Here is a 26,606-nt window from a genome sequence, read left to right as displayed (position 1 = left end):
ATGCAGCCACCTACTCCCTCCACGGGTGCTAGGGCAAGCTGGAAGTTCTGTGTAGCAGGAGACGGAGGTGAACACAGCTGTTTCAGTGAACAGGAACAAAGTGATTCCTCCCCTCACCCAGGATTGTTTCTGCCTTGTTCCCCAACAGAGACCCAAGTACAGCGGGAGGGGGAGCTAACAGGGTTGTGCGACTGGAGGACACCATGACCACACCCCCGGGGCTAATCAGAAGCCGTGTAGGTGGGTGCTGTAGCAGTGGCTTCCATGGCAGGGAGCAGCCCTGGTTCCTAGAGGATGGTGGCTTCAGACAGGACAGTGCTTGCGCAGTGTGAACTGTTTGTTTTATTTATAATACGTGAACAGCTTTTCAAGCCATTTCACTATTAGACCATTGGGCAGATTAGGCCTAAACCAACAGTGAACCATCCCCTCTCCCTCCCCCCAAAATGGGTCTTGTGCTACAGGCCGAGTAGAGAATGAAGAGAAGATAAAGAGCCAGCTGGACGCTAGGGCATTGAGGGGAATTCTGTACCTGAAACAATCCCCCAGTCCAACTCCTTCCACAGGTAGGATCTCCCATTCTTCCGTGGAGGCGGAGGGGAGAAAGGATGAGATGGAGTTCAGTGTGCTCTGCAGTGTTACGGGCCTGTCCTTTGGTCCTTCCTGCTGCATGGGTCCAGCAGTGGTGTAAGCCAGAGGCCTTAGCACCTCGGTTTGTTGGTGGCAGTAGTGGGCTGCACATTGAAGAGCCGCTTTAGGAAATACAGCTGCAGGACACCCGAGAGGACAATGACGAGGCTCTGAGCCAGTGACCACCAGTTCACGTAGTTATAGTTGGACTGAAGGATGAAATAGTCAGCCGCTTTCCTCATCCGGGCAAAGTTATAAAAGCGCCACATGTGGAAGACATGGGCCTGCAGCTTGCGGGTGCTCTCCTGCAACAAGCACAAGGACAGGTAATGAAATCCTTCTCCCAACCCTTGATTAGATTGTGGAACTCAATGGCACCAGGTATCACCAAGGCCAAGAACTTGGCCAGATCCAGTGGATATTATTGTTCATGCTAACTGTTTTGGAAGAGCTTTAACTATGTGCTTCAGGACTCAAGACAACCTCTAGTAGTGGGGGTTGGGATGAAACCTTTGTGGGGACATTATCCCACATCTGCCTTCTGCCAGGTTTCTTAAATATTCCTGTGAAGCATCTGGTGCTGGCCACTGTCAGGCAGGATACAGGGGTAGATGGACCTTAGGGCTGATCTGGTCTGGCAGTTGCTAAGTTCCTATGAGAACCAGTAAGGGGAAGAATGGAAGCCCCGCAGACCTCCCACAGAGCCTGCAGGAACAGATCTTTCATAATTTGGGATTGAATGACAAGAGCAGGGTGGTTCAGGAACAGAACAGGAGCCTATTGATTGATACATTCCCTCCAGATCCCCAGCAGTCAGCCCCATCCGATTTCATATGCCCCACTGACAGACCTCTCCCTCAGCCACCCTTCCTGTTTTTCACACAACCCCGTGACCAAAAGCAGCACTGTATTCACACGCTACACATACTATGGGTTGAACATAGGCCCTGTGAGGTATCACTTGGAAACTAATAACTTGCTTGTCAATATCCTGGTGAGATGTACACAACATATGTAGAGTTATGAATTACCCTGTACAGTGGTGATAGCACAGCCCTGGCTAGGCAAAAGTTGTTTAGGACAGACCTGTTTAATACAGGAATGTGCACACCTCAATTTAGATCTAAGGAGTAAACAGGGTCCTTGAGACAGCAAAAGGGGGAAATGGCAGGAGACAAGCTGCATTTCAGCATATACAGCGGAGAAGAACGTGCATGGAGCCACTTTCACCACCAGTCTCCATGTTGCCACCTTTAGAGTTTGAATAAACGTTGCTTTGAGGGTTAATTCTCAGAAGAATCCACTTCAGAAGGTGGCTGGACTATAAAAGCAAGGGGCAAAACCACCCCAAAGCTCTCCCTCTCTCTCTCTCTCTCACCTAAGATGACAAAGGAGCCAACCCTTTGACTTTATGAGAGATCCTGACCTGAGAATTTGGTCAGCAATTTTGCTAAGGATTTTATCTTCAACCAAGTCTAGCTTCAGTTTTAGCTACTAGACAGTGCTTTATCTTTAGTTTTCTTGTAACCATTTCCGACTTTAATGCCTTGTACTCACCTAAAATGTCTTTAAAAAATAAAATGAGTTTCTTTAACTACAATCAGAACTAATCCAATGCTGTGTTTGAACTGAACTGTTTGGGTAACTCAAGTTAAGGCAGCAAACTTGCGTATTGACCCCTTAGAGGGGCAATGGATTTCTAATACCTGAACTGCTCAGCAACGGGTTGGACAGCAGAACACGTTTTGGGGAAAATTCAAGACTGGGAGTGTGTTGGGGTCACCCTGCAGGTAGTAACCAAGCCAGAGGGTGACTGGAGTGTTGCCGACAGGCTGCTGGGCCAGTTGGCTACACACAGTCAAGGTGTGACCTGCATGTTGTTTGGTCGGCCCAGGTTGGAAGCTACAGCAGCAAAGCATTGTGAGGCCCCCAGGGCTACAGGGCAGGCAGTGACACAGATACTCATTGATCTGGATTGCACCCCAGAATGTGACACCCCCCCATTCCTGGCTCTCTCCAAAGCCAAGTGTCTGACTGATTTAACACTACTCCAGTTGCTGCCCCATGTGTGTTTCCTGGGAGCAGCAGTTATCCTTAGCTCCCCATTTACTTCCATGTGCCTCATTTTCAAAACCAAGATGCCCGTTTGAGCTTGCTTCAGCCCTGCAATTGATTAAATTAAATAAATTTATAAATTAAATAAATAAAATTAAAAAAAAATAAGTAAAAATTTATTCCAAGGCAGCTGACGGTGCAAATAAAACATTACCTCAATTGCCTCCAGTGTGTCATTAATTTTCTTCCTTTCCATGTCTGGCGAGTTTTGCAGGTCAAAGCCTTCATAGAACACACCAAAGTTGAGATAAACCTGCACGACACCGAAGTGGTTGAGCCGATTGCTCAAGCACAGCTGGTAAAAACCTGTAGAGGGAAGTGGTTCAAAGCATCAGAGGAGAGCAACAGGTGCTGTGACAGTCAGACATTACCCCAAATCCTCTGCTCTGTTAGCTCCCATTTACCCCTCTGCAGCAGAGACATGGTCTCTCTGAGCTTAGCAGCTGCAGAAAAGCTTGGTTGTCTGTATAGTCAAGTTCTGAGCTCAGTATCACACATGCTGTGTCTAGCAAGACTTTTACAGGACTATGGCTTAGATCATTAACGATCTGCAGGAGGATTGGAGTAGTCCAGCTCTCATGCGGGCCAGGGAGGTAGCAGGGGTGGCAAGAACCTGTCTCTTTGGTGGGGAAGTTCATCTGTCCTCGTATATCCTGGGACGTGCCCATCTGGAGGCCGTTGGGATCGTTTGCAGTGGCCAAGATATGTCTGTCATGTCCAATTCCTGAAGTCCGTTGTACCTGAAGCCAAGAGACAATGAGCAGAAGAGGGAACTTTGGGTGCAGCTCTGAGTTCTAGCAAAGAACAAGCCTGACCCATGCTGTCCTCGGAAATTCCCATGGGAACAGATGGGGCCGTGTTGCTTATAAAGGCAGCAAAGCCCATTACTGTTCTCAGTGACAACTACTACACAGCTAAACTCACCTCGAGTGGGTGCCCATGAGTTTGCAGGAGCCACAGCGTCCTGAGCAGACCAGACAGGCTATGCAGAGGCACCATCTGGAGGAACAAGCACGGGACTGGGAAAGTCCTGGCTCTCCACATAGTGTGTGGCTGGATGGTTCAGTTCCTGTCAGTGAAATGGGGAGAAATCTTTCACCCTGCAGAGTGGTAGCAAAGAGCCTCCACCTGGCAGCTAAGTGGTTTGCTGGTCACTCAGGCCTAGCTCCAGGGGACGCAGGCTCAGAAAGGAAGGCTGGGGCAAGCAGAACCTGCTGAGTCTGCTTCCTCCTCTGCCCATGTCAGAGCAAGGACACCAAGGATTTTGCTGTTTTGCGCTATACAGGGTAATTCTCCTCTCCCACAATCCCCTTTCTCTCCCCAACCACTTCGTTTGTGTACTGAGCCGTGCCACGGCTAGTAGAGATCTAGCTAGCACAGGGCTGGCCCCCCAACACGTTCCATGACTGGGCAGTGGATTCCCTTCCCTCCATGTACAGTCAGCCCCCAGCGGGAGCTGTGTTATGGTTCAACCCAGCCCTCCTTGCCCTTTACACATGCAGCCATCAGTACTCCCAGCCGCACACCTCCCCTGCTTTGGGGCAGGCTGAGAGAAGGGCAGGGGAGCACCTTGGGCTTGAACGCCAGCTCAGTCCACCGAATCCTTGAACAGCTCCAACCCCTCTGCCTACAGCCCAGCTGCTTTGCTCCACACGCACCACAGATAAAGGGAGCAGCTGATAAACACGAATAGTGCCAAGAGTGCCAGGCACAAACTCCCAGATCTACTTCAATCGGCCCAGTGTAAACAGAAGCTGGGAAGTCGCAGGGTTTAAGATAAGAGGATAGGAGGGCTCCATCCCAGGTGGGAGCCCAGTACCTAGCACTGACGATACACAACCACACAGCAAGAGACCTCAGATACTCCTGCCACTCGCAGCCCAGGGGACAGGAAGGTCTCCTGTTGTGAATGCTCAGCTGAGTTCATGCACTGTGGAACCTCCTGCCAAGTGAAGATCCAACCAACACTGGATGCTGGCTACTAGCACTCACCCCTCTGCTACCGACTTGGCAAAGTTCCCTAGCAACTTTCGGAACAGCACATCCTCCAGAACCAGGAGACGTTCTTCTCCACTGAGGTCAAAGCCAAAGCCAGGAGTTGCCTGAAGTAATCACTAGTTGAGCCTCTAATAGTCACCACAATACAATAAAGTTCAAGCTTCCTCAACAGAGGGGAGGGCCCCAGGAGCAGCATGGTGGAGCCTTAACCTTTAGGAAGGGGGAGTTGAAAAGAAATTTAGTCAAAAAGGCCCTAAAAACCTTAGACTCAGCCTCGAGTGAGGTCACTAAAAGGCAGGCAACTCCCCTTAACAAAACAAACAGGAAGGTGAGCTGGGGGGCGAGGGGAAGAGTCTGGCTAATGAGGTTGAAGAGGTTATTTGAGCCCCCTCTTGTTCAGGGGAAAGAAATCCAACTCCAGTGAAGTCAATAGAAAGGAGAGTAATCTATGGCATTCAGAGTGAAAATGGAAGTCAGGAGGGTTAAAAGGGGATGTTTAAAGTATGGCTGAGAAAAATATGATGCCATTATATGAATCACTAATAAACCATCAGCTAAAAAGAGAGAGAGATCAGAGCTTCTGTTCCCCCTCTCATAACATAGGGGACATTCAATGAAATGAAAGAGCAAAATGCAAAATGCAAAACTAACACGAAGCAAACACTTCCACCTGCGAGATTAGACTGCGGAACTCATTGCCAGAGGATGTTGCTGTTGCCAAGAACTTAGCAAGATTCAAAAAGGGATTGGACAATTATATGGGTAACAAGAATATCCAGAGTTACAATAGTTAATGCTAACTAATTTTGAAGAGACAATAAACCTCGTGCCTCAGGATTTAAACCCATCTCTTTAAGGAATTAGGAAAACAGCTAATATGTGTGTGGGGAGGTGACGAGACGATCATCCCACACCTGCCTAATACAAGGCTGCTTCCATCTTCCTCTGAAGTATCTGGCTCCGGCCATTGTCAGAGATTGGGCACTGGACTAGAGGGCAACTCCTGTGTGCTACCAGGACAGAACACCATCCTCATCGCCTTCCTTCAAGGGGTAGAGCAAAAATCGAGGGGTTCAGAGGCAGGGATGGACGTTTTGAGGACAAGAATGGGACTGTTCAGTTCAAAGGAGACATTAGAAGGGACAAAATAGAGGCATGGAGAAGGTAGGTCGGGCATTCCTATTCACACCCGCTCAGCATACAAGAGCAAGCAGACATTGAAAGTGAAAGGCAGCAAGTTGATACAGAAGATACCATTTTTAAAAATTCTGAAGCCAGAAGGGACCATTTAGATCATTTAGTCTGATAAAAAAAATCTTTAGCTAGTCGTTTGGAGTGGGATTAGAACCAGCAGCTGCCAAACTCCAGGGGAAATTGAGCACTCCAAAGAACCCAGCACCCCAGACAGCTGGCCATCCTGATAGCTGGAAAGATTCAGGAGTTTGTCTTTTTTTCAGTTGGGGATCTTGTGTGTGCACAATGTAAATGTTACACTACAGAAACTACCTGCAATGTTTTACAATAAACATTTAACCTGTGGAACTCACTGCTGTAAGAGCTCATTGAGACAAAGTTTAGGATTCAAAAAAGGTTGGAGATTTAAGCGAACACAGAGCATCCAGAGTTACACTAACTAGGATTTTTTAAAGTAACTGTTTTGGGGAGCTATAAGCCCTCCTGCTTTAGGACATAAACCAGCTACTGACTGACAGCCTCTCTCTAAGAGCAGGTTATTGCCTAATCGTTGACTACAGGATTCATTCTACCTTCCCCCTGAAGCAGCTGGTACTGGCTACTGCCAGAGACCATGACAGCTGGATCCACTCTGGCAATTCCTCCGTTGGATATGCAGCTGTCTGGCTGCGGGAAGTTCTTTATTTTACCAGGAAATTCCATTGAGCTGAAAACCTGCCATTTGCAAGAGTCCTCCCCAGCACTCACCTCATAGCTGAAGTAGAAGTAGCCGCTCTGATGTGCAAACTGCCAGAAGCACTCTGTGCCACCTGCAGGGACAACAATGGCGAAGTCATAGCGATCAGCTCCACGGAAGAGAGGCTGCTCACTGGAGCCACTCAGGGGCTCGGTCTTTGGGCTCCTGGCAGGGCCTGTCAGACTAAGCAGACCCACAATCACAGCCAAAGGAAAGAGTGGGACCATGCTGCCTTGTGAGCCTCCACCCCTCTGGCTGGGGCAGAGCAGGAGCATGGGTCCCAGGATGCAAGGGGATAATCATTAACTTCACTCCTCACTCTCTGCTTTTGCCAAACATTTTCCCTTCAGCACACAACACAGCTGCACTTATCCAAACATCAGAGGCACTTGGAAGGAGTTCAACTCCTCAAGGTAATCTCAGTGCAATTACCAGGCCTGCATGGGCAGCTGTGCAGTTTGTCCTCATTAGAGCTTAACCCTCTGAAACATTTTGTAAATGAAGTCCGCTTTGAAGAAACGTCACTAGGTACAAACGGTCCTTCCTGGGGAACTGCTTGTTCTGGGGGCAGGCTGGGTGTCCTGCACTCAGACTTCTGTCGACAGCCCACACCATGGTCTGAAGGACTCTATTATAGTGATTAGTGTGTTAAAACATTACTAGAAACTTTATTTAGTACAAGAAATCTAGACACTGATCACAGAGCAACAATATGCCAGAGAAGACCCAGGGACTTGGCTACATGGGCTGTGTGCCCTATATCTTCCACTATCTTATGCTGCCATCCCATCTGGGTGCTGCAAGATAGGTCCTGTTTCATCTTTGGCTGTGACTTCTCTTCTCTTATGGAGTCTGTGGCAATGTCCTCACTCTGTAAATGGGAAAGGGGCACCACTGGCTGGAAAGTGTTCTATTGCATAGAGTGGGAGGCAAGCAAAGGGCTGGTATTGATTTTTGGATGTGGGATGATATTTATTCTCATGCCCTCGTATGGCACAAGGAAGAAAGTGTCCCATGTTTCTTCCACTGACACTTACTAATCTGGTTTACTGTAACTGGCCCAAATGGAACTACTAAACAGGGGAAACATGGCTTTGCCAAAGGCAGCACTTCACAGCCAGGCCACTCAAGCACAGAGGAAAGTTTCAGAACAGACGAAAATATAAAATAAACAGGGCAAAGGGCAGGGAGAAAGTCTGGCTAATAGCGAAGTTGAAGAGGTTACTTGAGCCACTTGTATCCAGACAGCCAGGAGTTCCTCTGGTGAGGTTCCTTCCAGCAACCGCTAGTGCCAAAGGACATGGCTAAGGCAAGTAAAAAACTTCTACCCAGCACTAGTGACAATGGAAGCAGCTCACAGGACCCCTGCTGTTGGGGTATTTCTGCAGCTAGAACCGAAGGAAATTAAATGCATGAGTGTTGGTGGAAGCGAGGGGAAGATGATACATAAGTGCCTCTGAAATCCACTTGTTCCTAATAAGCAGCAGCATCCCACCGGATAGGGGTACAAGACTTTCTGGCACTCCAATTCAGTTAGTTGCTGATGCGATGCTCCCGGCTTCAGCTGGCTCAGGAAGTGAATGCAGGATGAAATTCTGGTTGTTAACAGGGTGTCCCACAAAGCTGTCACTAGGCCACTGACCCAGGGATATGCCAAGCTTCTCCCTTTTCAAGGTGGAATATTTACCTGAGGAGGGAATGCTGGGGAGATGCAAATCAAATTTGTTGCAATTGTTATATCCAACACAGGAACTGCTTTATTTTACATGATGGGTTCAGACATGGGATCGGACTTGGCATTAGAAGGCAAGGCATGTCTGGGGCCTGCCAGAGATCCCCAGAGACCTTTCAGAGATAATGCACTACTCCAGGAAACAGACACAAGGAAGGGAATTTTACGAAGAAGGAGGCAAGTCAAACCAACTGAACACTAACTTTTAACTTGATGACATCTGGCTCCAAACACTCTAGAAACTAATGAGCACAAAGACAAAACAAAACATCTATTTTAAAGCATCAAAAAAATGTGGAGGAAGAAATCCCCACTCAATATAAAAATGTACACAGCAGAGAAATGTGGAAACAAACGCCAGTCCCCTTGCCAAGAAACCAGACTTCTGCCGGTGCAACTCAGCAACAGCTCAGCCTACACTGCTGCTTTCCCCTCTGGGAGGGGCAGATGGAGAAAGCCGATCAGCCAAGTGATTCACAATCGGTTTAAGAAAATGAATATAGATAAACCAGTCGGTGACAGGATTATCCTGCCATTCAACCAGCATCTGAGTAGAGAAAGCTGCGACCCAGCTACAGGCCACTCAGGTTCCAGCTCGAATGCTCATAGGGCAAAGGCTGCCAGAGTCCTCGCTGTTTCTGAACATACACAAAATGTCGGCATTGTAGCACTTTTACTAGACTATTTCCATAGTTACTCAGGCTGTGTTGCTTCTGTTGACAGACAAAGACCTAAATTTAGTGACTCCAGCTAAATACAAGAACTAGGAAGGTTTCCCAAGCTCTAGTTAAACTTTGCTTCTTCCAGCTGTAGCATTCAGCTCTCCCAAGCAGCCATAACAAGTCTTCACATCATTCCTATCACATTGCTAGGAAGGGGACTACAAGCTTCCTCCCATGGCAGTTGTTGCTTTGGTCCATCTTTTGGAGAGAAATGAGAGCAAGTGTCACTCTAAGAGTTCCTCAACTGCTGTTTTCAGTGGAGTCCCAGCTTTTTCATGGTCCGCCAGCGATCCTTAATCATCACCGAGGTGCGGTTCTCAAAGGGGAATTTTTTGCAAATGATTTTCCAGTTCCCTTCTCCAAACTTCTTCACTCCTTCTCTGATCCACTCGCTTTCCTGTACTGTCCACCTCTGCAAAAGAAGAACAAGGGGTGTCATGACTCTTAAGGCACAGGTCCTATCACCTCTACACTAAAGGCTTCTTAGCCTCCTTGGTCCCCCTTACATCCATACTATTAGCACCTTTTTATAACATAGGAATAAGGCACAGGTACCTCGCCAATAACTCCAAGGTACCCAATGATCACTCCATTCCAGAAGAATTGTTACAATGGTTATATACCAGGAAAATACTATAGCTGAAGTTCAGGATTAGTTCTGTTTCCCACATCACAGTGTAGATTACACAGGAAATTCTCAGGAGTTATTGCTCTTGTATCCTCCAAGTAATCATGGAGAGAGTGTGGAAGTTACATGCCCTGTGCAACGTTCATACAAGTAAAGAGAACTAACTACCTGCGGCTCATGGAAGGAAAGTGATGCGTTCGAGGGCACTGTGAATTTCAGTGACAGGAGGCCAAGTGTAAGGGAAGAGGTGAACCACAGGAAAGCAAACACTGAAAGATGTACAGGTAGTATAAAAGTGAACAGCCATTCACTTGTCAGAAAGTTGGTTACTGCAGGCATCAGATTTTGGAGCCTTTACAAGGCAAATGCTGCCAGGTGACAAACTCTGTATGTGGTGCCACTGGCATGCACCATGCTTTTTCACTGCATGGAAAATCTGACGGACCCAGCTCCAAACAATTGGCATCAGACAAAAGGGGGCAAGTAAGGAGGATTCACTCAGGAGACACCAACCCCGGCACCTCCTGAAAGAGTATTTATATTTTTAATACTAGCTGCAGGCTTATTTAGGAATGATGTGGTTTCTAGGGTGTGTTCTGGTTCTCCGCCTCTTCAGCTCACTTACCTGCTGAGCGGTTCAGGAAGCAGATGCCAGCCAGGATAAGCGGCACACAGTATTTTAGGCCTCTACCACTTTCCTGGCTTTTAGTGGACAAACTTAAGCCAGGCCCTCTCAATTTAAAGATCCGTGCAACCCAACTTGTAAGTTCAACACTTAGATAATGCAAGCATTGATCAAGGTACTCCAGTCCCTTAGTAAATATCATCTGTCAGTTCAGCATCTCAGAGCTCTCCATTCAGTGTGCATCAATCACTTGGACTCTTCTACCTGAGCTGATACCAGAGGCTAAGAAATCTCTGAACAGCAGAAGGGATTTCCCCTTTCCAACCTTTTCTATTGCTTCACTACCCCTGCAGAGCCCTGCTTTGGGCTGCTGAACGGAGCTGGAGGGCTCTATATTACCTGCTTCTTGGAACCGAGGATTGAAGAGCTGTGGCTATTTCTCCCAGGGGACTCTGAAAAATAAACCCAAGGAGAGTCATATTTCAGCATTCACCTTCTGCTATGCATGTATCTCCCAGAGAGACTGGCTTTAGCTGGTTCGATTACAGGGAGAGAGCGGCATGGCCACCAGGGGAACGCCCATGGCCAGGGTATGGAAAATAGAAACAAATGCCCTTACTTCCTCTAGCTTCTAGAATTCCACATACTGAAGAGACACTTGGCCATTCTGACCCAAGCCCTGGTTACTCATAAGAAGTGTAACTAAAGAAATACAATAACTAAGACTGCGTCAAAAGGAATTAGACTGGTCTCAGGTTAGCGAATGTGTCTAAGAAAAGGAAAAAAAAAAAAAAAAAGACAGCCTGCGCCAAAAAGCGTCCTCAATAGAAATCCCTGTTCATAAATGGAAGCATGTTCAGGCCACAGCAGGGAAGGTCCCAGCATCCAGAAGAAAAATCTTAGCGGTGATTAATTGCACCTTTTGAAACAAGCATGCAAATGCTGATCTGCCACCCTACAGCTGTTAATGGGAAGGAACTGCTTTTGGGCTGGGTCTCAAACTAGAATAGCTGACAATGACTGACAGGTCTGAAGCTGTAACGAGAGGGTACTTGCTACATGTTCCATGATCAGGTACACAATGGATTTAGCAACTTCCCATTGTTTGGGCCCGCCTAAGAAAGGACATCATCTCCGTTTCTGCAGTCCTATAACAGCAACCATAGTCCCAAGCTTTCCAGGGTCATGGGATTTCTAGACTTTTGGTTTCTGTCAAGTATTCAAGGCAACAGAGTGCCCCATGGCCAACAGCATGGCTGGGACCAGCAATTAAAGAGTGTGCATGGCAAAAATAGCATACTTACTCTTGTCCACGAAGAGCTCATCTTCCTCACTCCATGTGTCCTTTTCTTCTTGCCCATTCGAGGTGTTCCATCTTGCTTTCAGTGGCCTGAAAACACACAACACACATTTTAACTGCAACAAGCCAGCCTGGTTAATGAGGGCTGAAGAGACAGTCACTGCAGACAGCTAAATCACACATCCAAAAGGAACACAGACCACTGACTAATTACCTAGAGGCCACTGGTAAAACGGTCCAGGACCACCTTGGTACCAATGAGTCAAGACTAAGATCAGTATGCAGCACTGGGAAACGTGGGAGCTTGCCTGACAGCTGGATTATGTATGTTTGCTTCACCTCCACAACACATGCATCTTAGTCCACTGCCATCTGACTGGTTTGTAGGTAAAGGGTGCCATATGGGTATGTCTGGCATTCAAAGCCACTCAGTGCCATTTTAATACCTACAGGCGGTTCTCTCTTTGGACCTTGACAGATCCCTGTATCAAACACACAAGAAGCAACTGAGAGCGAACTATGTAAGAATTAAGCAGTTGCTGCAAACTGATACAAACAACTGAGCTACCAAGAAAGTGCCGTGCACGTGGCATGAAAGACAATGGAATGGGGCAGGAGCACTTAGCAAGAGTCACATGCTCCACAAGGCTGCTATGACATTTTTACTACAGGCAAAGCCAGCTGGTTCCAAACCAATTATGTTCCTTATTTCTCTTGCTCACATGCACGTACTCGACTCCTTACAGGATAAGATTCAGCTGAAATCAGGTGCATTTAAAATACTTTAAAAGGATCCATTCAATTAGTTTTAATATTACAGCAACTACATGAAAACAAATGCTCCCTGCTAGTAATACTCTTGTGCATTCCATCGCTGTGGCAGCATGCAAGCATTTTCACACAGGTGTATACACGCATTCGGGAAGGGGAAGGTTTGAAGATGAACTCCTGAAGCAAAAGCTGACATCCTTTGTCACCAATAGCCATCACCATCAGCACCGCTGCCATTTAAAGCATTGCATCCTAGCTAGGATCTTAGTCAACAACAATGGGCGGCAAGAGCCAAGGAGTCAGGAAGCTCTGGAAACATGCCAATCCCGGGTGCTCCACAGGGCACTGTGAACAGCTGGGGCCTACTGAACTGAATAAAATGCTTTACACTTGTAGTGGCCAACTTGCAAGCATTTTAGTGCTTTGGCACTTAACATCTTAAGCACATCAAACCTGAACTGCTAAGCTCTAAACCAGTCTCTTTTCAAGCATGAAAGTTCATGCAGCTCAGTAGGGTCTGCTCTGCAATCAGTCCCCTGAAGTGCTCCTAAGTCTGAAAACCTTATGGAACGACCGTGTTTGCCTCATCTCTCCTGGGGAGCTCAAGTACTGCTCAGGAAAGGGAATTCCCTGCTGTTTCATTCCTGCAGATCCACAGTACCGCCTTAAGTGTGCAAAAGCAGAGGTCCTCGTCTGCACAGCCTCCAAGATGCATTAGAAGGGAACCCTGCTACACGCTCATCAAGTCCTACAGAAAACATGCATCCCAGAAGCCTGGCTCCAGAGAAAGGTTTGTTCCCACATATCCACCCACTCCCTACTCTAACTTACAGCTAAGTGATATAATACATATACAAGGTACAAAACAAGTGTGGAAGAATTAAAGTAACTTGCATCAATATTCTATTACTCTTAAAATTCATACATGATTTAACGTCATCACTGATGTGAAAATTTACCTTAATCTGTCCCACAAAACATACCTACAAACTCCAACCTGTGTATTACTAACTGCAGATTTACATAGTCAGATGCATACACTGCGAAGCCGTTTGCAAGGATGTCAAGGGTCAGCATTAAGGTTATTGGAATGTAGGTGGCGAGCTTTCCCATTTCCCATGTTGATAACCACATGTATGAACTACAAGGGCAATAGAACATTTGCTTTAACTATCCATTTCCACATTTTCCAAAAGGGAGGGATTTTTAACATTCTAGTTTCGCACTGATAAGATTATATTGTTTAACGTAGCAATGTTAGCTATACGTTCTCAAAGTATTGCATCTGCGTTAGAATACAGCGTCACCGATGTGCTTCATACTTGGGACTTCTGGAAGATACACGCTGAACATCTGGCTTTTGAACACGAGTCCTGAATGCAGACGATACCACTGGCTCCTGGGAGGAGTCTGGGGTCTCACTCAAGTCAGTGCTCTGGCTGTCCTGCTCCATAATCAATCTGCTTATCGTGAACAAGCGTTTACTCTTTGGAGGGGATTTAGGGATGTCTGAGGTCTCAGAGGTCTCCAAGGGTGGATTCTCCTCTTCTCTCTGCCTCTTGAGTCTGTGGGATACAGAAGGGGACAATTGCTTGGGGAAAGAAAAGTCTGTTTCATCCAGTTTGGTAAAGGCTGCATCAGAATCTTGGGAATTTGACAAGGTCTTGAAAGCTTCTCTCAGAGCAGAAATCCCATATGTGGTTACAGTTCCAGGCGGCTGCCTATAAAATAAATGAAGCTAAGCAGGTTACATCAACGATTTCAACAATACAAGGCTCTACTTCACTAAAATCACAGCTGCTCCCCTCACTCTGCCTCATAGCTAAGCTCCTTCCAAATTCACATCCATGCAAAAGCACATCACAGACCATGAAATCAGACCTTCCCCCATGAAATCTAGCTATTGGAGGGGACGGGGAGAGACAGGGCTGGGGGCACCCCAACCGGGGACTGCTCCCATGCACCAGGCTCCAGCTGCTAGTCCTATTCTGTCAGGGACAGGACTTCCGCTTCCCCAGCACAGCCGCTTTCAGAGGGAGCTCAGACCCACCTCCGGGTACCTCTCCCGGCTGCAGGAAGCTCCGAAGATGCTGCCTTCAGAGCCCAGCTTTCAGCCCCTTCAGCTTTGAAGGCAGCGCAGCCGCAGAGCTTCCTGCAGTCGGAAGATCCCAGAGTTGGGTCTGACCTCTCCCCAAGAGTGGCCGTGCAGGGAAAGAGGAAGTCCTGTGCCTCCCCAGCTGGCCCGGACTAGCAGCTACGAGCCCCGAGCTGGGGCGGTCCCAGCAGCACAGGGGGAGATCAGACCCACCTCCAGGAATCTCCTCCAGCTGCAGGAAACTCTGTGGCTGCTGTCTTCAGAGCCCAGCTTTGAAGGCAGCGCAGAAGTGATGGTGGCAATCCCGTCTCTCACACACACACACACACTCCCCATTTGGGTCAGGACCCCCATGGTTACAACACCGTGAAATTTCAGGTGTAAACATCTTAAAACATTAAATTGACTAATTTTAAAACCCTCTGGCAATGAAACTGATCAAAATGGACAGTGAATTTGGTAGGGCCCTATTCATAGCAAACAATCATGCCTGAAAGATGGTCCATCACAACACAAGGCATTCCCAATCTCCACTGACTCATCTCCCTTCTACAAGAACTTCAGTGTCATGTACCATCCTGCCAGCAGTGCAGGTGAGCTACCTCCTCCAAGACCAGTAGCTCTCAAACTTTTTTAGTGGTGACCCCTTTCACAAAGCAAGCCTCTGAGCACGACCCCCTTATAAAGATACAAAAAAGTGTTTTTAATTTAACACCATTATAAATGCTGGAGGCAACACGGGATTTGGGGTGGAGACTGACAGCTCGCGACCCCCCATGTAATAACCGAACGACCCCTTGAGGGTCCCGACCCCCAGTTTGAGAACCCCTTGTCCAAGACAGATGTCATTACTGCTTGGTAATGACAGCAACAATCCTGAAAGCATCTGTGATGCCATATGGAATATGGGTGACCATTTATAATAATATTGATACCAATATTCCAAAATTGCAATGAATCCTACAAGATATGCCATGTAAGGTATCAGTGGAAAAGTTATGATTTGATAAGTATAATCATGTTTATATGTATCATCTTTGCATTGAGTTATAAATGTGTGATATATTTGTATATCAAACTTGTGCTTTGTTTCTGGGTGACACTCCCAGACAGTTTGGCATCAACGCTATCCAGTCTGTTTGATGGCCCATCAAAGGCAATCAGCTGTACAATGAACCCACTGAGAGAAGCCAGGGGCTATCCTATGACTCAGCGGGACATGCCTGTGGACAGGAGACTCCAAGTGCTTTTCCATGCCCATGTGCTGTGAGCTTGTGTTTGGGACAAAGGATATAAAAAGGCAGCTGCATCTTCTCCATTTTCAATCCTGCTTTCCACCTCTGGAGCATCTTCTCTACAAACTGAAGCTTTTAACAAAGCACTGATAGACCCATGCAAGCTTTGGATGTTTTCCAGGGGGACTTTACAAGCCAGCAAACTCACCAATGCTGCTAAGAACCTGATGTATGGACTCTGAAGTCATATGTATGTATCTGACTGCTTTGACCATTTAACAACTCTCTTCTCGTTCTTTTCTTTTCTAATAAAACCTTTCGTTTTAGATACTAAAGGACTGGCTGGCAACGTGGTATTTTGGGTAAGATCCAAACTAGTATTGATCTGGCAATGTGGCTGGCCCTTTGGGGATCAGAAAAACATTCTGTGTAGTGCAGGGGTTCTCAAACTGGGGGTTGTAAGGATATTACCTGGGGGGTCATGAGCTGTCAGCCTCCACCCCAAAGCCCCGCTTTGCCTCCAGCATTTATAATGGTGTTAAACATATAAAAAAGTGTTTTTAATTTATTAGGGGGGGTTCGCATTCAGGGGCTTGCTGTGTGAAAGGGGTCACCAGTACAAAAGTTTGAGAACCACTGGTGTAGCGAACAGAGTTTTAAAAAACTTCTCACTGTACTGGACCTATTTGCTGATTGGGAGCCAGAGAACTGGAATGCAATAAAGGGGGCTGTGTGATTTCTTTTTTAGCTTCTTGATAACCATTGTGGGAGATCAGGAGCACAGTTTGGGACTAGTTGGTGAATCTAACTTCAGTGTTAACCACCAGTTTTGGCAGAATCTGCTCTCCTTTTTGCAGCCTGCCCTGACCTTGGCATTTTCAGTGTCGGCTACCGTAGGCACCTCGGATCACAGCATCCATCTGTTTCATCCCTCCAAAGAGTGGCAAACTAAATGCCATTGACCAAACCTATGTCCTCTGAATCATGGACACACCCAAACCCTTCTGTAAATATAAGGCCCTCTCTCATTCACCACCTGTCACAAGGGACACCTTCCCTTCCTATAGTCCAAACACTCACCAGGGTACTCTTCAGAAAAAAAGATTAACGTTTTAATTCAAAGCTAGACAGCCTGGTGAAAAATCCTCAAGTAGTAGCCCCTGGGGCAGCACAACTGCATTGGCACATGGCAAAAAATTACAGCTGCCTGCACAGCGTGAAACCAGTGGGTGCTACAATTCAGAAGCAAAATTCTGGCAAACTTCATTCACCATATGTGGTCAGCTTTCCTCTCTACATTGCTAATGCATCACCACAGCTGCTCACCTCTCAAAGTCATTTGAAGACATTTCCACACTGTCTGGAGCGACCACTGGTGGCTGCTTAGCTACTTCCACACTGTCTGGAGCCGCCGCTGGTGGCTGCTTAGCTACTTCCACACTGTCTGGAGCCGCCGCAGGTGGCTGGTTAGCTACTTCCACACTGTCTGGAGCGACCGCTGGTGGCTGCTTAGCTACTTCCACAGGCTTTGGCGCCACTACTTCCACAGGCTCTGGAACTAATGCCAGCTTCTTAGTTTCATCAATATATTCTGAATTCAAAGTCTTTTTCGCCATCTTTGACAGGAAGAAAGCACATAATCATTACAAATAGAACTCCATGGAACTGCATTTATTTTACTCCCATTCCACAGGCATGGAACATTATTTAATTAAGTGCACAATCCCTGCAATTACTTGCTGTTCTATGGTCAGGGTGCTATTTAGTATATTGGAGATAAGATAACTGGTCATTTGTCAGGTGTTCTGCAGTAGTTACATGTGTAGAGTTAAGTTACCTTGATTAAGAACTACAATAACAGCCAAGTCATTTTATAGCATGGAACCTTAAGAGAAGGTCTGTATTTTAAATGCTTAAAACTTATTCCCTTGGTGCTCTGGTCCCAAAACTTTAGAGCCAGACATTTGTATCTGACTTCTGAGTACAAGTCAAAAATATTACACGTCAATAAGACAAAAACAAATTGGTAACTTCTTTCTAATTCATATCATTTGAGACTATTGTATCAACATTATAAAAGTTATCTGCATCTCTGTGAGCCAGAGATTGTATTCTAACTGAACAGAGGTGGTTTACCAAGTTTCCCCAAGGATCTACAATGACTGGAGGTGATTATTGCACATCCTGGGACAGGTAAACACCACCAACGCAGTATAACCCCGAAGGATTTTACAAATAGTGGACCAGACCAGTTTCCAGAGGCCCAGGAAACAAAGAAAGGCTTTCGGTACAAAAAGTGAACTTAAAGCAGGGGATTGGGGGGTTGTTCTTTACCTGAAAACTGACCTGAACCTTTAACAAGAGGGCAAGCCCTGCTGGAAGGATCTGAAGGACTTTGACTCCTACCAGACCCTCATGTGAAAGATGAGTCGCTTCTAATATGCACTTAGACTTTTTATGGTTTTATGACAAATTTTCCTCTGTAATTCTTTTGTTCTTAAATAGACATACTTTGCTTTGTGTAGGCTAGCTGGTTCCTTGTCCTTCAGGAAAAAGAGTGAACCCATGGGTGGGGAGCTAGGTCAGACGGCTGGGATAGTCACAGAGAAAAACAAGCCTAAATCCCAGATCTGAAGGGAAAGAGGACGCTGCCTATAGAGAGGTGACAGCTGGAGGCCTGAGACCTAAGGGTGTATCCCTTGAACAGAGCACGGAGGGGTTAGAGGTGACATGCATCACATGCAATTTTCCCGCAGACCATGGGGGTGACAGCTGGGGTAGGGCTGAAATGTGGGTAGCAAGGTAGACACATACGGTCAAGAGAAAGGGCTCTGAATCCTCCAGGTAGGTCTCCAAGAACTGGAACGCACTCTGCTGAAAAGTCTTGTAGGAAAAATTTCGGATCATCGTATGAGACAAATTCTTCTCACGGATAATGCTGAGCAACTCTGTCCTCAGTTTCTAGTCAAGAGGCAAGAACATTCTGAATATGTACAAATGATACAAGTTACAAATGCAGGAGCTAGGGGTTTGGGTGGAGAGGGGACTTCCCCACTGACACTACAACATTATCAGCTAGTTTACACTGATCTAAATTAGGAAGCAAAAGCCAAAAAGTCTGGAGTCTGTGTCAGCATTGCCAACTACACTCGCTTTCGGTGCCGGACAACGCAATGGTAGCAGCAGACAGAAATGAAGAAAAGGAAATACATGTTTGGGAACATATTGCACAGCCAACAAGATACCCCATCTCACACCCCAAAAATTCACATAATCAAACTCACCTGGGTGCTGGGATCCTTTGCCATGTTTTTTTTCAGAATTTTTGAGGCTTTATCAAACTCTCTCTTTTTAATACAAATGATAACAGCCTGGAGAGGAAAAAGAGGATCTCAGTTTTTATATGTGTATCAATTCAACCACATCTCCTAAATCAGCTTCACAAACAGCACAAGCAAAATGCAAGCAAAGCCTGTGACGTTCCTTCCAAATACTATCCAAGTAACATGGAAATAACACTTTTTGCACCAAACACCTTAATGAGCTGCTAACCTGAAATCCTACTATACCCTTCTAACTATCCCATTAATGCAAGGTTACAATTAAGGATTGCGTTACCTAATTTTCATTTGTATGGTGCCATTCAATTCAGCAAAATACTTATTGTAAATGTACATGGACACCCCTGAAGTTTGAGAACCCATCAGTTCTCACCAGATTTCCTTGACTTAATTTTAAACAAACAAGTAGCCTTCTACAGGACCACAGAGTTACATGGCATGTCAATACTAAAAGAAGCTGACATGGCCCCTCCCCAGAGAGCTTACAAGTGAAGGTAGACAGCATATGGATGTAGGAAGGGGGAGAAAACGTGCCAAAGGTTTGCTTATTGTAGCATAATATGCAATAAAACATCATAGTTACATTTTATATTTTACATATATCATACATGCAAACTTTATCCCAGGCCAGCAAATTGAACAGACCAGTCTGCAGGGGATGACTAGTTGCAATAGTTTTTAGGAGGGATTCTTAGACTCTAAGAGCATTCTGGTTCTACATTTAAAAGGTCTTCCAATAAAGAGAAGAGAGAAAGGATGCATTATTTCTAATATAGTCAATAGAGAAAATGGTAATAGCAAAAGAAATGTTCTGCTTTTCAGGTCACCTTTAATAGAGTTACAGATCCTGATAAGTTACTATCTTCCTAGCAATGGAAAGCTCCCGGAAATAAGACAAATGATGGAGGGAAGATCTGAGAAGGGACAATTGCCCTCAGTGTAAGGGAAGCCTTTTTTTTTTTTTCCCCAATTAGATTAAAGCTTATAAAAGTCTAAACTATTTGAATGAAAAAGGAGAACTTGACCCTTACAGCTTGCTTCACCATTTTTCTAACAGATTCCATTGCCACCTCAGACACAGGAAATTCTCTCTCAATCAGCTCCAGCACACCGATTGCAGATTCAAGAGGAGTGAGCTCTGACTCTGTATCAAAGGTGCAATCTACAATTAAAAGAAACAATGCATTCCTATTGGTTTTAAAACAGACACACAAATCTACCTGGGCCCAAGAAATCCTCCACAGGAAGCAGCCAAAACAAGTAGGCTAGGATTTGCTGCTAGGCCACTAATGCTGCAGTAACTGACACAGCAGAGAACAGCACACACAAAACAGTTATGATCAAGAAAGGCAAGAAAGGCTGTCTAAGGTATGCGAGGTCCTCAAAAAGAAACATGACATTTGGTGAGTTTGAAATTAAAAGCAATAAACATTGCGAGCGGAGTATGTGGAGGTTTTCTTTAATTTACACTATAAAGAGAAAAATCAGGAATTAACACACTGAATAAAAGTTACAGAAGATTGCACTAATGCAGTTTAAATTCTCAAACATCAAGAAATTCAAAAGTAAAGTTCTTGCCATAATATTGAAAGGGCATTGTCGTCAGATCAAATTTGATCCCCAAGTTTAAGTTTTCCTCAAGTACAACTAGATCTAAGACTGATATACGTGGTTGCTTTACTTAATGTTTTAATTCCAATTGAAAGCAAAAACAAAGCCTTCTCCACAGTGTTTTCACTCAAACATTGTGTTCTTGTTCTATCACGGGAGAAATGAAGAATTAAATTGATTTACCTATACATTGTTTGCAAAAGAAAGTGGAAGTGACTTTGTTCCAGATGACAGAGAGAGAAAATCTAGAATCCCTGCAAAGAAGCCAGGTTTTTCTTAAACAAAAACTTTTGTTTGGGTTTTAGGCTATTAATAACAGAATGTTTGATGTTTACCCCACATTGTGCCTTCAAGTGACAATGCTAAACAGGAAAAAAGAAATCATACCTCAGTCTGAAAGTTTTACCTATTATTGTTTGATTCCTATAACTGAAAAGAGTGAAAATTACTAAGCTATTTCCCAGTTTGTTTACCCGGCACATTAACTACCCTATGAGAAGAGTCACTTTTGACTACTTTGGTTCTGGTCAGAGGCACTATCCCTACTATTATCAGGCCCATACCCTTTCCTTTGCAGAAAAGACTCTTATAAATAAAAAACACAAGCAGATAATTTCAAGGAATTATAAAAGAAGTTTCAGAGGCCTTTATCCAAACCTGAACTTCAATTTAAAAAAATCCAAATAGTGTAGTTGGTTTTCCTCGGACAAACAGTAAATAAAAAGCGATTTCAACAGAACCGTCACTGCGCATAGGCAATGCAGTGAGGTGAATGACATTTTGGGAACAGGGCTGAGCACCAGTAAGGCAAATTGTGACCCTTTCTCTCGTACCTAGGTTCTCTCCTTCCTCAATTCTTGAAAGAAACTGCATAATCCGGAGCAGCCGGGAGATTGCAGGCTCCTTAACCAGGGGCCGCAGCAGCAGAGCTAGAGAGAGAGAGAAGACAGAGAGCTTGGGACACCCAAGTCAGAAACACCCTCACCACCACCCCGCAGTTGGGCCCAAGAGCCCCCGCCCCTCTCCACGGGCAGACCCCGAGCGACCCCCCTTCCCCTTTCTCTTCCCCGGGCGGGCCCCGCTCCCCCCTCCCCTTTCCCTCCCCGGGCGGGCCCCGCTCCCCCCTCCCCGGGCGGGCCCCTCACCCTGCATCACGTCGCGGAACTCGCGGAAGTCCCGGTTCCGACGGGCCCGATAGGCCCCCACGGCCTGGTGGAAGTAGAACTGCAGCACCCAGCGGTTCACCGCCTCCTCGGGGGCGCGGAGCCCCAGCGCCCCCCTCCCAGCCGCCATGGGCCCCCGCCGGCTCCGGGAGACCCGTCCGCGCCCGCCAGCCATCCCGCGCCAGGATCCGGAAGTGACGCGCATAGCACGACGGAAGTGACGGCATCCCGCCGCTGCCCTCTCGACTCCTTAGGGAAAGCGAGCGCCCTCTGCACTTCCTCCTCTTATTGCCAAGCGGGGCCCACGGGCGACTACAACGACCGGCATGCACTGCGGCCTACGGTTCCCAATATGCCCCGCAGCCCGGATCTCCCGGCCTGCACTGCGTTGCGCGCCCCCTGCCGGCCCCGATGAGCCATGCAGGCCCCGGCTCGGCCCACTCAGCGGCGGCGGGTCCCACGCCCCGCGGCGAGGAGGGATTTAATGGGATGTTCACACTGGGGCTGGAAGCGCGTGTTCTGCGTGGGAACCGCGTCTTATTCCGCACCCCAGTCATTAGCCAGAGGGTCCCGCCCTTCCCCAGTCCTTACGCGTCCCATTGTCGGGCCTGTTCCGGGCAATAACAGCCCCTGCTGCAAACAGACCGGCCCAAGCCCCTCATCCTCGGTGCTGCACCCCTGGGGTTACATTGGGGGAGAATTCAGCCTATTGCCCGGACCAGCCACTCGGTAATACAAACGGCTCCTCTTTCCTAGGTATTGTGGAACAGAGCAGTGAGAGACGAGTGACCCCGGGGACCCCGGCCCGGTCCCTGTGCCCTGATTAAAAGAGTCTCCACATTTCTACATGTAATCACCTTGGTTCCAGATTCCTTATACATATAACTACACATTTGCTAAAAACAGTCTCCTAATCTCTAGTAACAAATTAATGATGGTTGAAAATCTTTTTCAACATATAAAAAAGCAGGAATTGAATGGCCACCTCTTTCTCTTAACTGTCCAGACTATAACAACTCCTCAGAGGCCCAGAAAATATTGTCTTCTCTTGACACCACCATTTTGAGTCCCATTAATAACCTTGGATTAACTATGTTTGAGTCTTGCTAATGCTAATTTAGTCAAAATATAAAATTAGACACTGTGTTCACATGCAGAATTCTGGGCCTGTCACTTAAGTAATTGAGACATGTTGGTGCCACCCTTAGTTTGAAGTTGTGCTACTATGGTACGCCCACATCTTGAATACTGTGTGCAGATGTGGTCACCCCATTTCAAAAAAGATCTATTGGAATTGGAAAAGGTTCAGAAAAGGGCAACAAAAATTATGAGGGGTATGGAACGGCTTCCGTATGAGGAGAGATTAATAAGACTGGGACCTTTCAGCTTGGAAAAGAGACGGCTCAGGGGAGATATGATTGAGGTCTATAAAATCATGACTGGTATAGAGAAAGTAGATAAGGAAGTCCTTGTTTACACAAGAACTAGGGGTCACCAAATGAAATTAATAGGCAGCAGGTTTAAAACAAAAGGAAGTATTTAGGGGGGGGATAGCTCAGTGGTTTGAGCATTAACTTGCTAAACCCAGGGTTATGAGTTCAATCCTTGAGGGGACCACTTAGGAATCTGGGGCAAAATCAGTACTTGGTCCTGCTAGTGAAGGCAGGGGGCTAGACTCAATGACCTTTTGGGGTCCCTTCCAGTTCTATGAGATAGGTATATCTCCATATATTAAATATTAAAAAAAATTCACACAGCACACAGTCAACCTGTGGAACTCCTTGCCAGAGGATGTTGTGAAGGCCAAGACCATAACAGGGTTCAGAAAAGAACTAGATAAATTCATGGAGGAAAGGTCTATCAGTGGCTATTAGCCAGGATGGGCAGGAATGGTGTCCCTAGCTTCTGTTTGCCAGAAGCTGGGAATGAGCGACAAGGGATGGATCACTTGATGATTACCTGTTCTGTTCATTCCCTCTGGGGCACCTAGCACTGGCTGCTGTCCAAAGACAGGACACTGGGCTAGATGGACCTTTGGTCTGACCCAGTAGGGCCATTCTTCTGTTCTTATGTACTACCCTTTCTTCTTTTGCATTTAAGAATATGTGAAAGAGGGAAGGGAGTAACACTCTCTAGCATACTATACAATAGTGCTCTCCCAGACCTGAGGATATCCTAGCTTCATCCTAATTTCTTCATAGATCTCGTTCTCTTCTAGCTTCGAATATTTGGTGGTATTGTAAATTCATCTTTCATTGCCAACAACTCTTCTTCCCCTCACGTATAATACTCCTTCCAGGAATCTTGGAAACTGAACTCATTTTAGTAGGATCAATGCTCCTGTCCCCTCTTTTGTTCCTAATGCAAATCCTGTCTGAAGACAGCTGTCTTCCTTTCAGTATGCTAGTTAACATACTGCAGGATTTATTCCTATAGACAAAGAATGTATGTGAGTGATTGAGTTTATAATATTACAGCCAATGACTGCCTTGCCTTCATTCTTTCCTTTCTTGTTTTCAATCCCAACATTCTTTTTCTGTTAGATTCCTTTTCTATGTAATGCCAGTTCTAATCCCCAATGGACCTAAATTCTCTCTTTGGTGTGTGCCGCCTATAAAAACATTTCCTGTTGCAAACAATAACCCTACATAGATTCCTAGTGCCTAACAGTGACCCCTTTTTGAAGCCCTGCACAGATAGGCTCTAAAAAGGATTGTTCATCCATTTCTACTCAGTTAGAAAAGTCATTACAAATGGGAGTTCTGTTTGGCTTTCAGGACATCCACACCCTTTCCCTCCCCTCCAGGGGCTCCATAGAAGAGAAAAAGGAGGAAAAAGAAACAAGAAAAATCAATGTGTGTCAAATGGAAAACAATAAAACTGGGAGGGAAAGAAATGCTATTGGCAAACAAACAAAGGGAAGTAAAAATCATTAAAATCTGCAAGAGCAAGAGGATGATGTGTTTTCACCTCTGGATTGAGTTGAGTGACCTCTACAGTGTATACACAGTCATGGGGCAGTTAGAATGGAACTAATTATAACCTGATTGTCACAAGGTTAATTTGTTCGAATGCAGCACTGAAGGGTTAGGAAGGATACAGAGAAATCTACAGATCCATACTGTGTCCTGTTCTGTGAGGCAGCATGACAGAATTACACAGTTTCCTTAGGGTCCCTTACCGTATAAAATGGGCAAGAGCTAATGGAGCAAGCAAGATGACTCAGGTCTCAACCCATAAGACCATGGCACAACAGCTGATCAGTTTGGTGCGCTGTATTGGCTACTCATGATCCAAGGGAAACATTATTACCAAGTATCAGAGGGGTAGCCCTGTTAGTCTGGATCTGTAAAAAGCAACAGAGAGTCCTGTGGCACCATTAAGACTAACAGATGTATTCAGCCACGAAAGCTTATGCTCCAATACATCTGTTAGTCTTAAAGGTGCCACAGGACTCTCTGTTGATTATTACCAAGGGAAATCATCCGTATTGTTACTCTAATTTTTTAAAATACATTCTTCATTTTCAGGCTGGGACATCCTAAAGCATCCAGGATCTGTTAAACACAACAGCTTTCTCACCCTCCTGAGACACATTGCTCCTACTAGATGCAGCAGCTTCAGCCAAGGTTGATGCAACTGCATTCAGCAGACTATAGAGGTTTCAGGAGCTTGAGCGTCTTTGTTCATTTTAGCTTGAACATCAGAAAAGTGAGATCGATTAGCCTACGCAAGGACAATAGTGGAAGCCTCACCATTTGTGTCACTTAAACCGAACTGGACAAAGCTCTGGAGACTACAGGGGAATAATGAACAATCCTGCAATGGCTTCTGCAGGGATGGGGGTGAACAGGAGGGAAAGAACTCGTGACCTTATAGGTCTTTTCAATTTCTATCTTCTACTATTCTGTGTTCAGTTGGTTAAAATCAAACAATAAAATCAATAAACAATGTTTTTTTACATTATGGAGCCCAGTTCGAGTTGTTGGTATCCTTTTGTCTGCGAGAGACAGTGGGAACTGCAGCCTAGGATGTAGATGGTTTGCAATGTCTCATATGACTGAATAGTTCAATCCGAGATTTGCATGATCTTTGGCAGTTATTGCAAATGTCTGTAACTTGGGAGCTGCTGGCTTCCTACAGGCTCTTTTCTCTTCAAGCTTTTGGGGGCCTAGCTTCTGTCATGGACTTCGATACCCTGATGGAGACCACGGCGCCACTTGTTACAATCACTTGCCAAGATTTCCCATTGGTCAGAATCAATTCCAAATTCCTTCATATCTCGCTTGCATGTGTCTTTATAGCAAAGCTTGGGACGTCCTGTTGTTCCTTGTTTCCTCTGATAGCTCCCCGTATAGCATGTCCTTGGGTATGCGTCCGTCTTACAACCTACTCAGATGGCCCAGCCAGCACAGTTGTCTTTGCTTGAGCAGGGCTGTCACACTTGGTAAATTTGCCCTTTGAAGAACTCTGCATTGGTGACTTTATCCTGCCATTTGGTGTTGAGTGTGCAGTGTAAACAACGTAGGTGGAAACTGTTTAACTTTTTCTCCTGATGAGCATAAGTTGTCCATGTTTCCCCACCATACATGAGTGCTGAGGGTGCAGGCTTGGTACACTAGCATTTTGGTCTTGATGGTAAGCTTTGAGTTGTTCCAGGCTCTTTTAGTCAGTCTGCTAAAGGTGGTGGCCGCCTTTCCAATGCGAACA

At 46.0% G+C, this 26,606-nt stretch overlaps 2 protein-coding genes across 2 annotated transcripts; both read right to left on the bottom strand.

Annotated features, from left to right (window-relative positions):
• Positions 1 to 323: 323 nt before the first annotated feature.
• TMED6 (transmembrane p24 trafficking protein 6) lies at positions 324 to 7,028 on the bottom strand. The gene is made up of 4 exons (XM_065416719.1): positions 6,685 to 7,028; positions 3,359 to 3,485; positions 2,900 to 3,051; positions 324 to 935 (listed from the first exon to the last, which is right to left on the bottom strand). The coding sequence occupies exons 1-4, from the start codon at positions 6,946 to 6,948 to the stop codon at positions 702 to 704; spliced, it is 777 nt and encodes a 258-aa protein (XP_065272791.1). The 5' UTR covers positions 6,949 to 7,028; the 3' UTR covers positions 324 to 701.
• Positions 7,029 to 8,400: 1,372 nt separating this feature from the next.
• On the bottom strand, positions 8,401 to 22,101 carry TERF2 (telomeric repeat binding factor 2). The gene is made up of 10 exons (XM_065416488.1): positions 21,879 to 22,101; positions 21,567 to 21,662; positions 20,154 to 20,284; positions 19,066 to 19,152; positions 18,596 to 18,742; positions 17,108 to 17,397; positions 13,774 to 14,016; positions 11,685 to 11,770; positions 10,780 to 10,832; positions 8,401 to 9,539 (listed from the first exon to the last, which is right to left on the bottom strand). The coding sequence occupies exons 1-10, from the start codon at positions 22,099 to 22,101 to the stop codon at positions 9,381 to 9,383; spliced, it is 1,515 nt and encodes a 504-aa protein (XP_065272560.1). The 3' UTR covers positions 8,401 to 9,380.
• Positions 22,102 to 26,606: the final 4,505 nt, after the last annotated feature.

The sequence above is a fragment of the Emys orbicularis genome, chromosome 14, assembly GCF_028017835.1.
Source record: "Emys orbicularis isolate rEmyOrb1 chromosome 14, rEmyOrb1.hap1, whole genome shotgun sequence".
Classification (NCBI taxonomy): domain Eukaryota; kingdom Metazoa; phylum Chordata; order Testudines; family Emydidae; genus Emys; species Emys orbicularis.
The sequence above is the reverse complement of the archived record's forward strand: the minus strand, read 5'-3'. Positions and strand labels throughout refer to the sequence as shown.

What these genes read in the sequence shown, in the direction of transcription:
- TMED6 (XM_065416719.1), bottom strand. Translation starts at nt 6,948, where the DNA reads ATGCTCCTGCTCTGCCCCAGCCAGAGGGGTGGAGGCTCACAAGGCAGC. An exon ending in ACTTCTACTTCAGCTATGAG is followed by an intron (nt 3,486 to 6,684) that starts GTGAGTGCTGGG and finishes TCTTGGCTTCAG; the next exon opens with GTACAACGGACTTCAGGAAT. An exon ending in ACACACTGGAGGCAATTGAG is followed by an intron (nt 936 to 2,899) that starts GTAATGTTTTAT and finishes TGCTTGTTGCAG; the next exon opens with GAGAGCACCCGCAAGCTGCA.
- TERF2 (XM_065416488.1), bottom strand. Translation starts at nt 22,101, where the DNA reads ATGCGCGTCACTTCCGGATCCTGGCGCGGGATGGCTGGCGGGCGCGGA. An exon ending in GAAAAATGGTGAAGCAAGCT is followed by an intron (nt 19,153 to 20,153) that starts GTAAGGGTCAAG and finishes TTTCCTCTCCAG; the next exon opens with GCTGTTATCATTTGTATTAA. An exon ending in CAAAGGATCCCAGCACCCAG is followed by an intron (nt 18,743 to 19,065) that starts GTGAGTTTGATT and finishes CCTCTTGACTAG; the next exon opens with AAACTGAGGACAGAGTTGCT.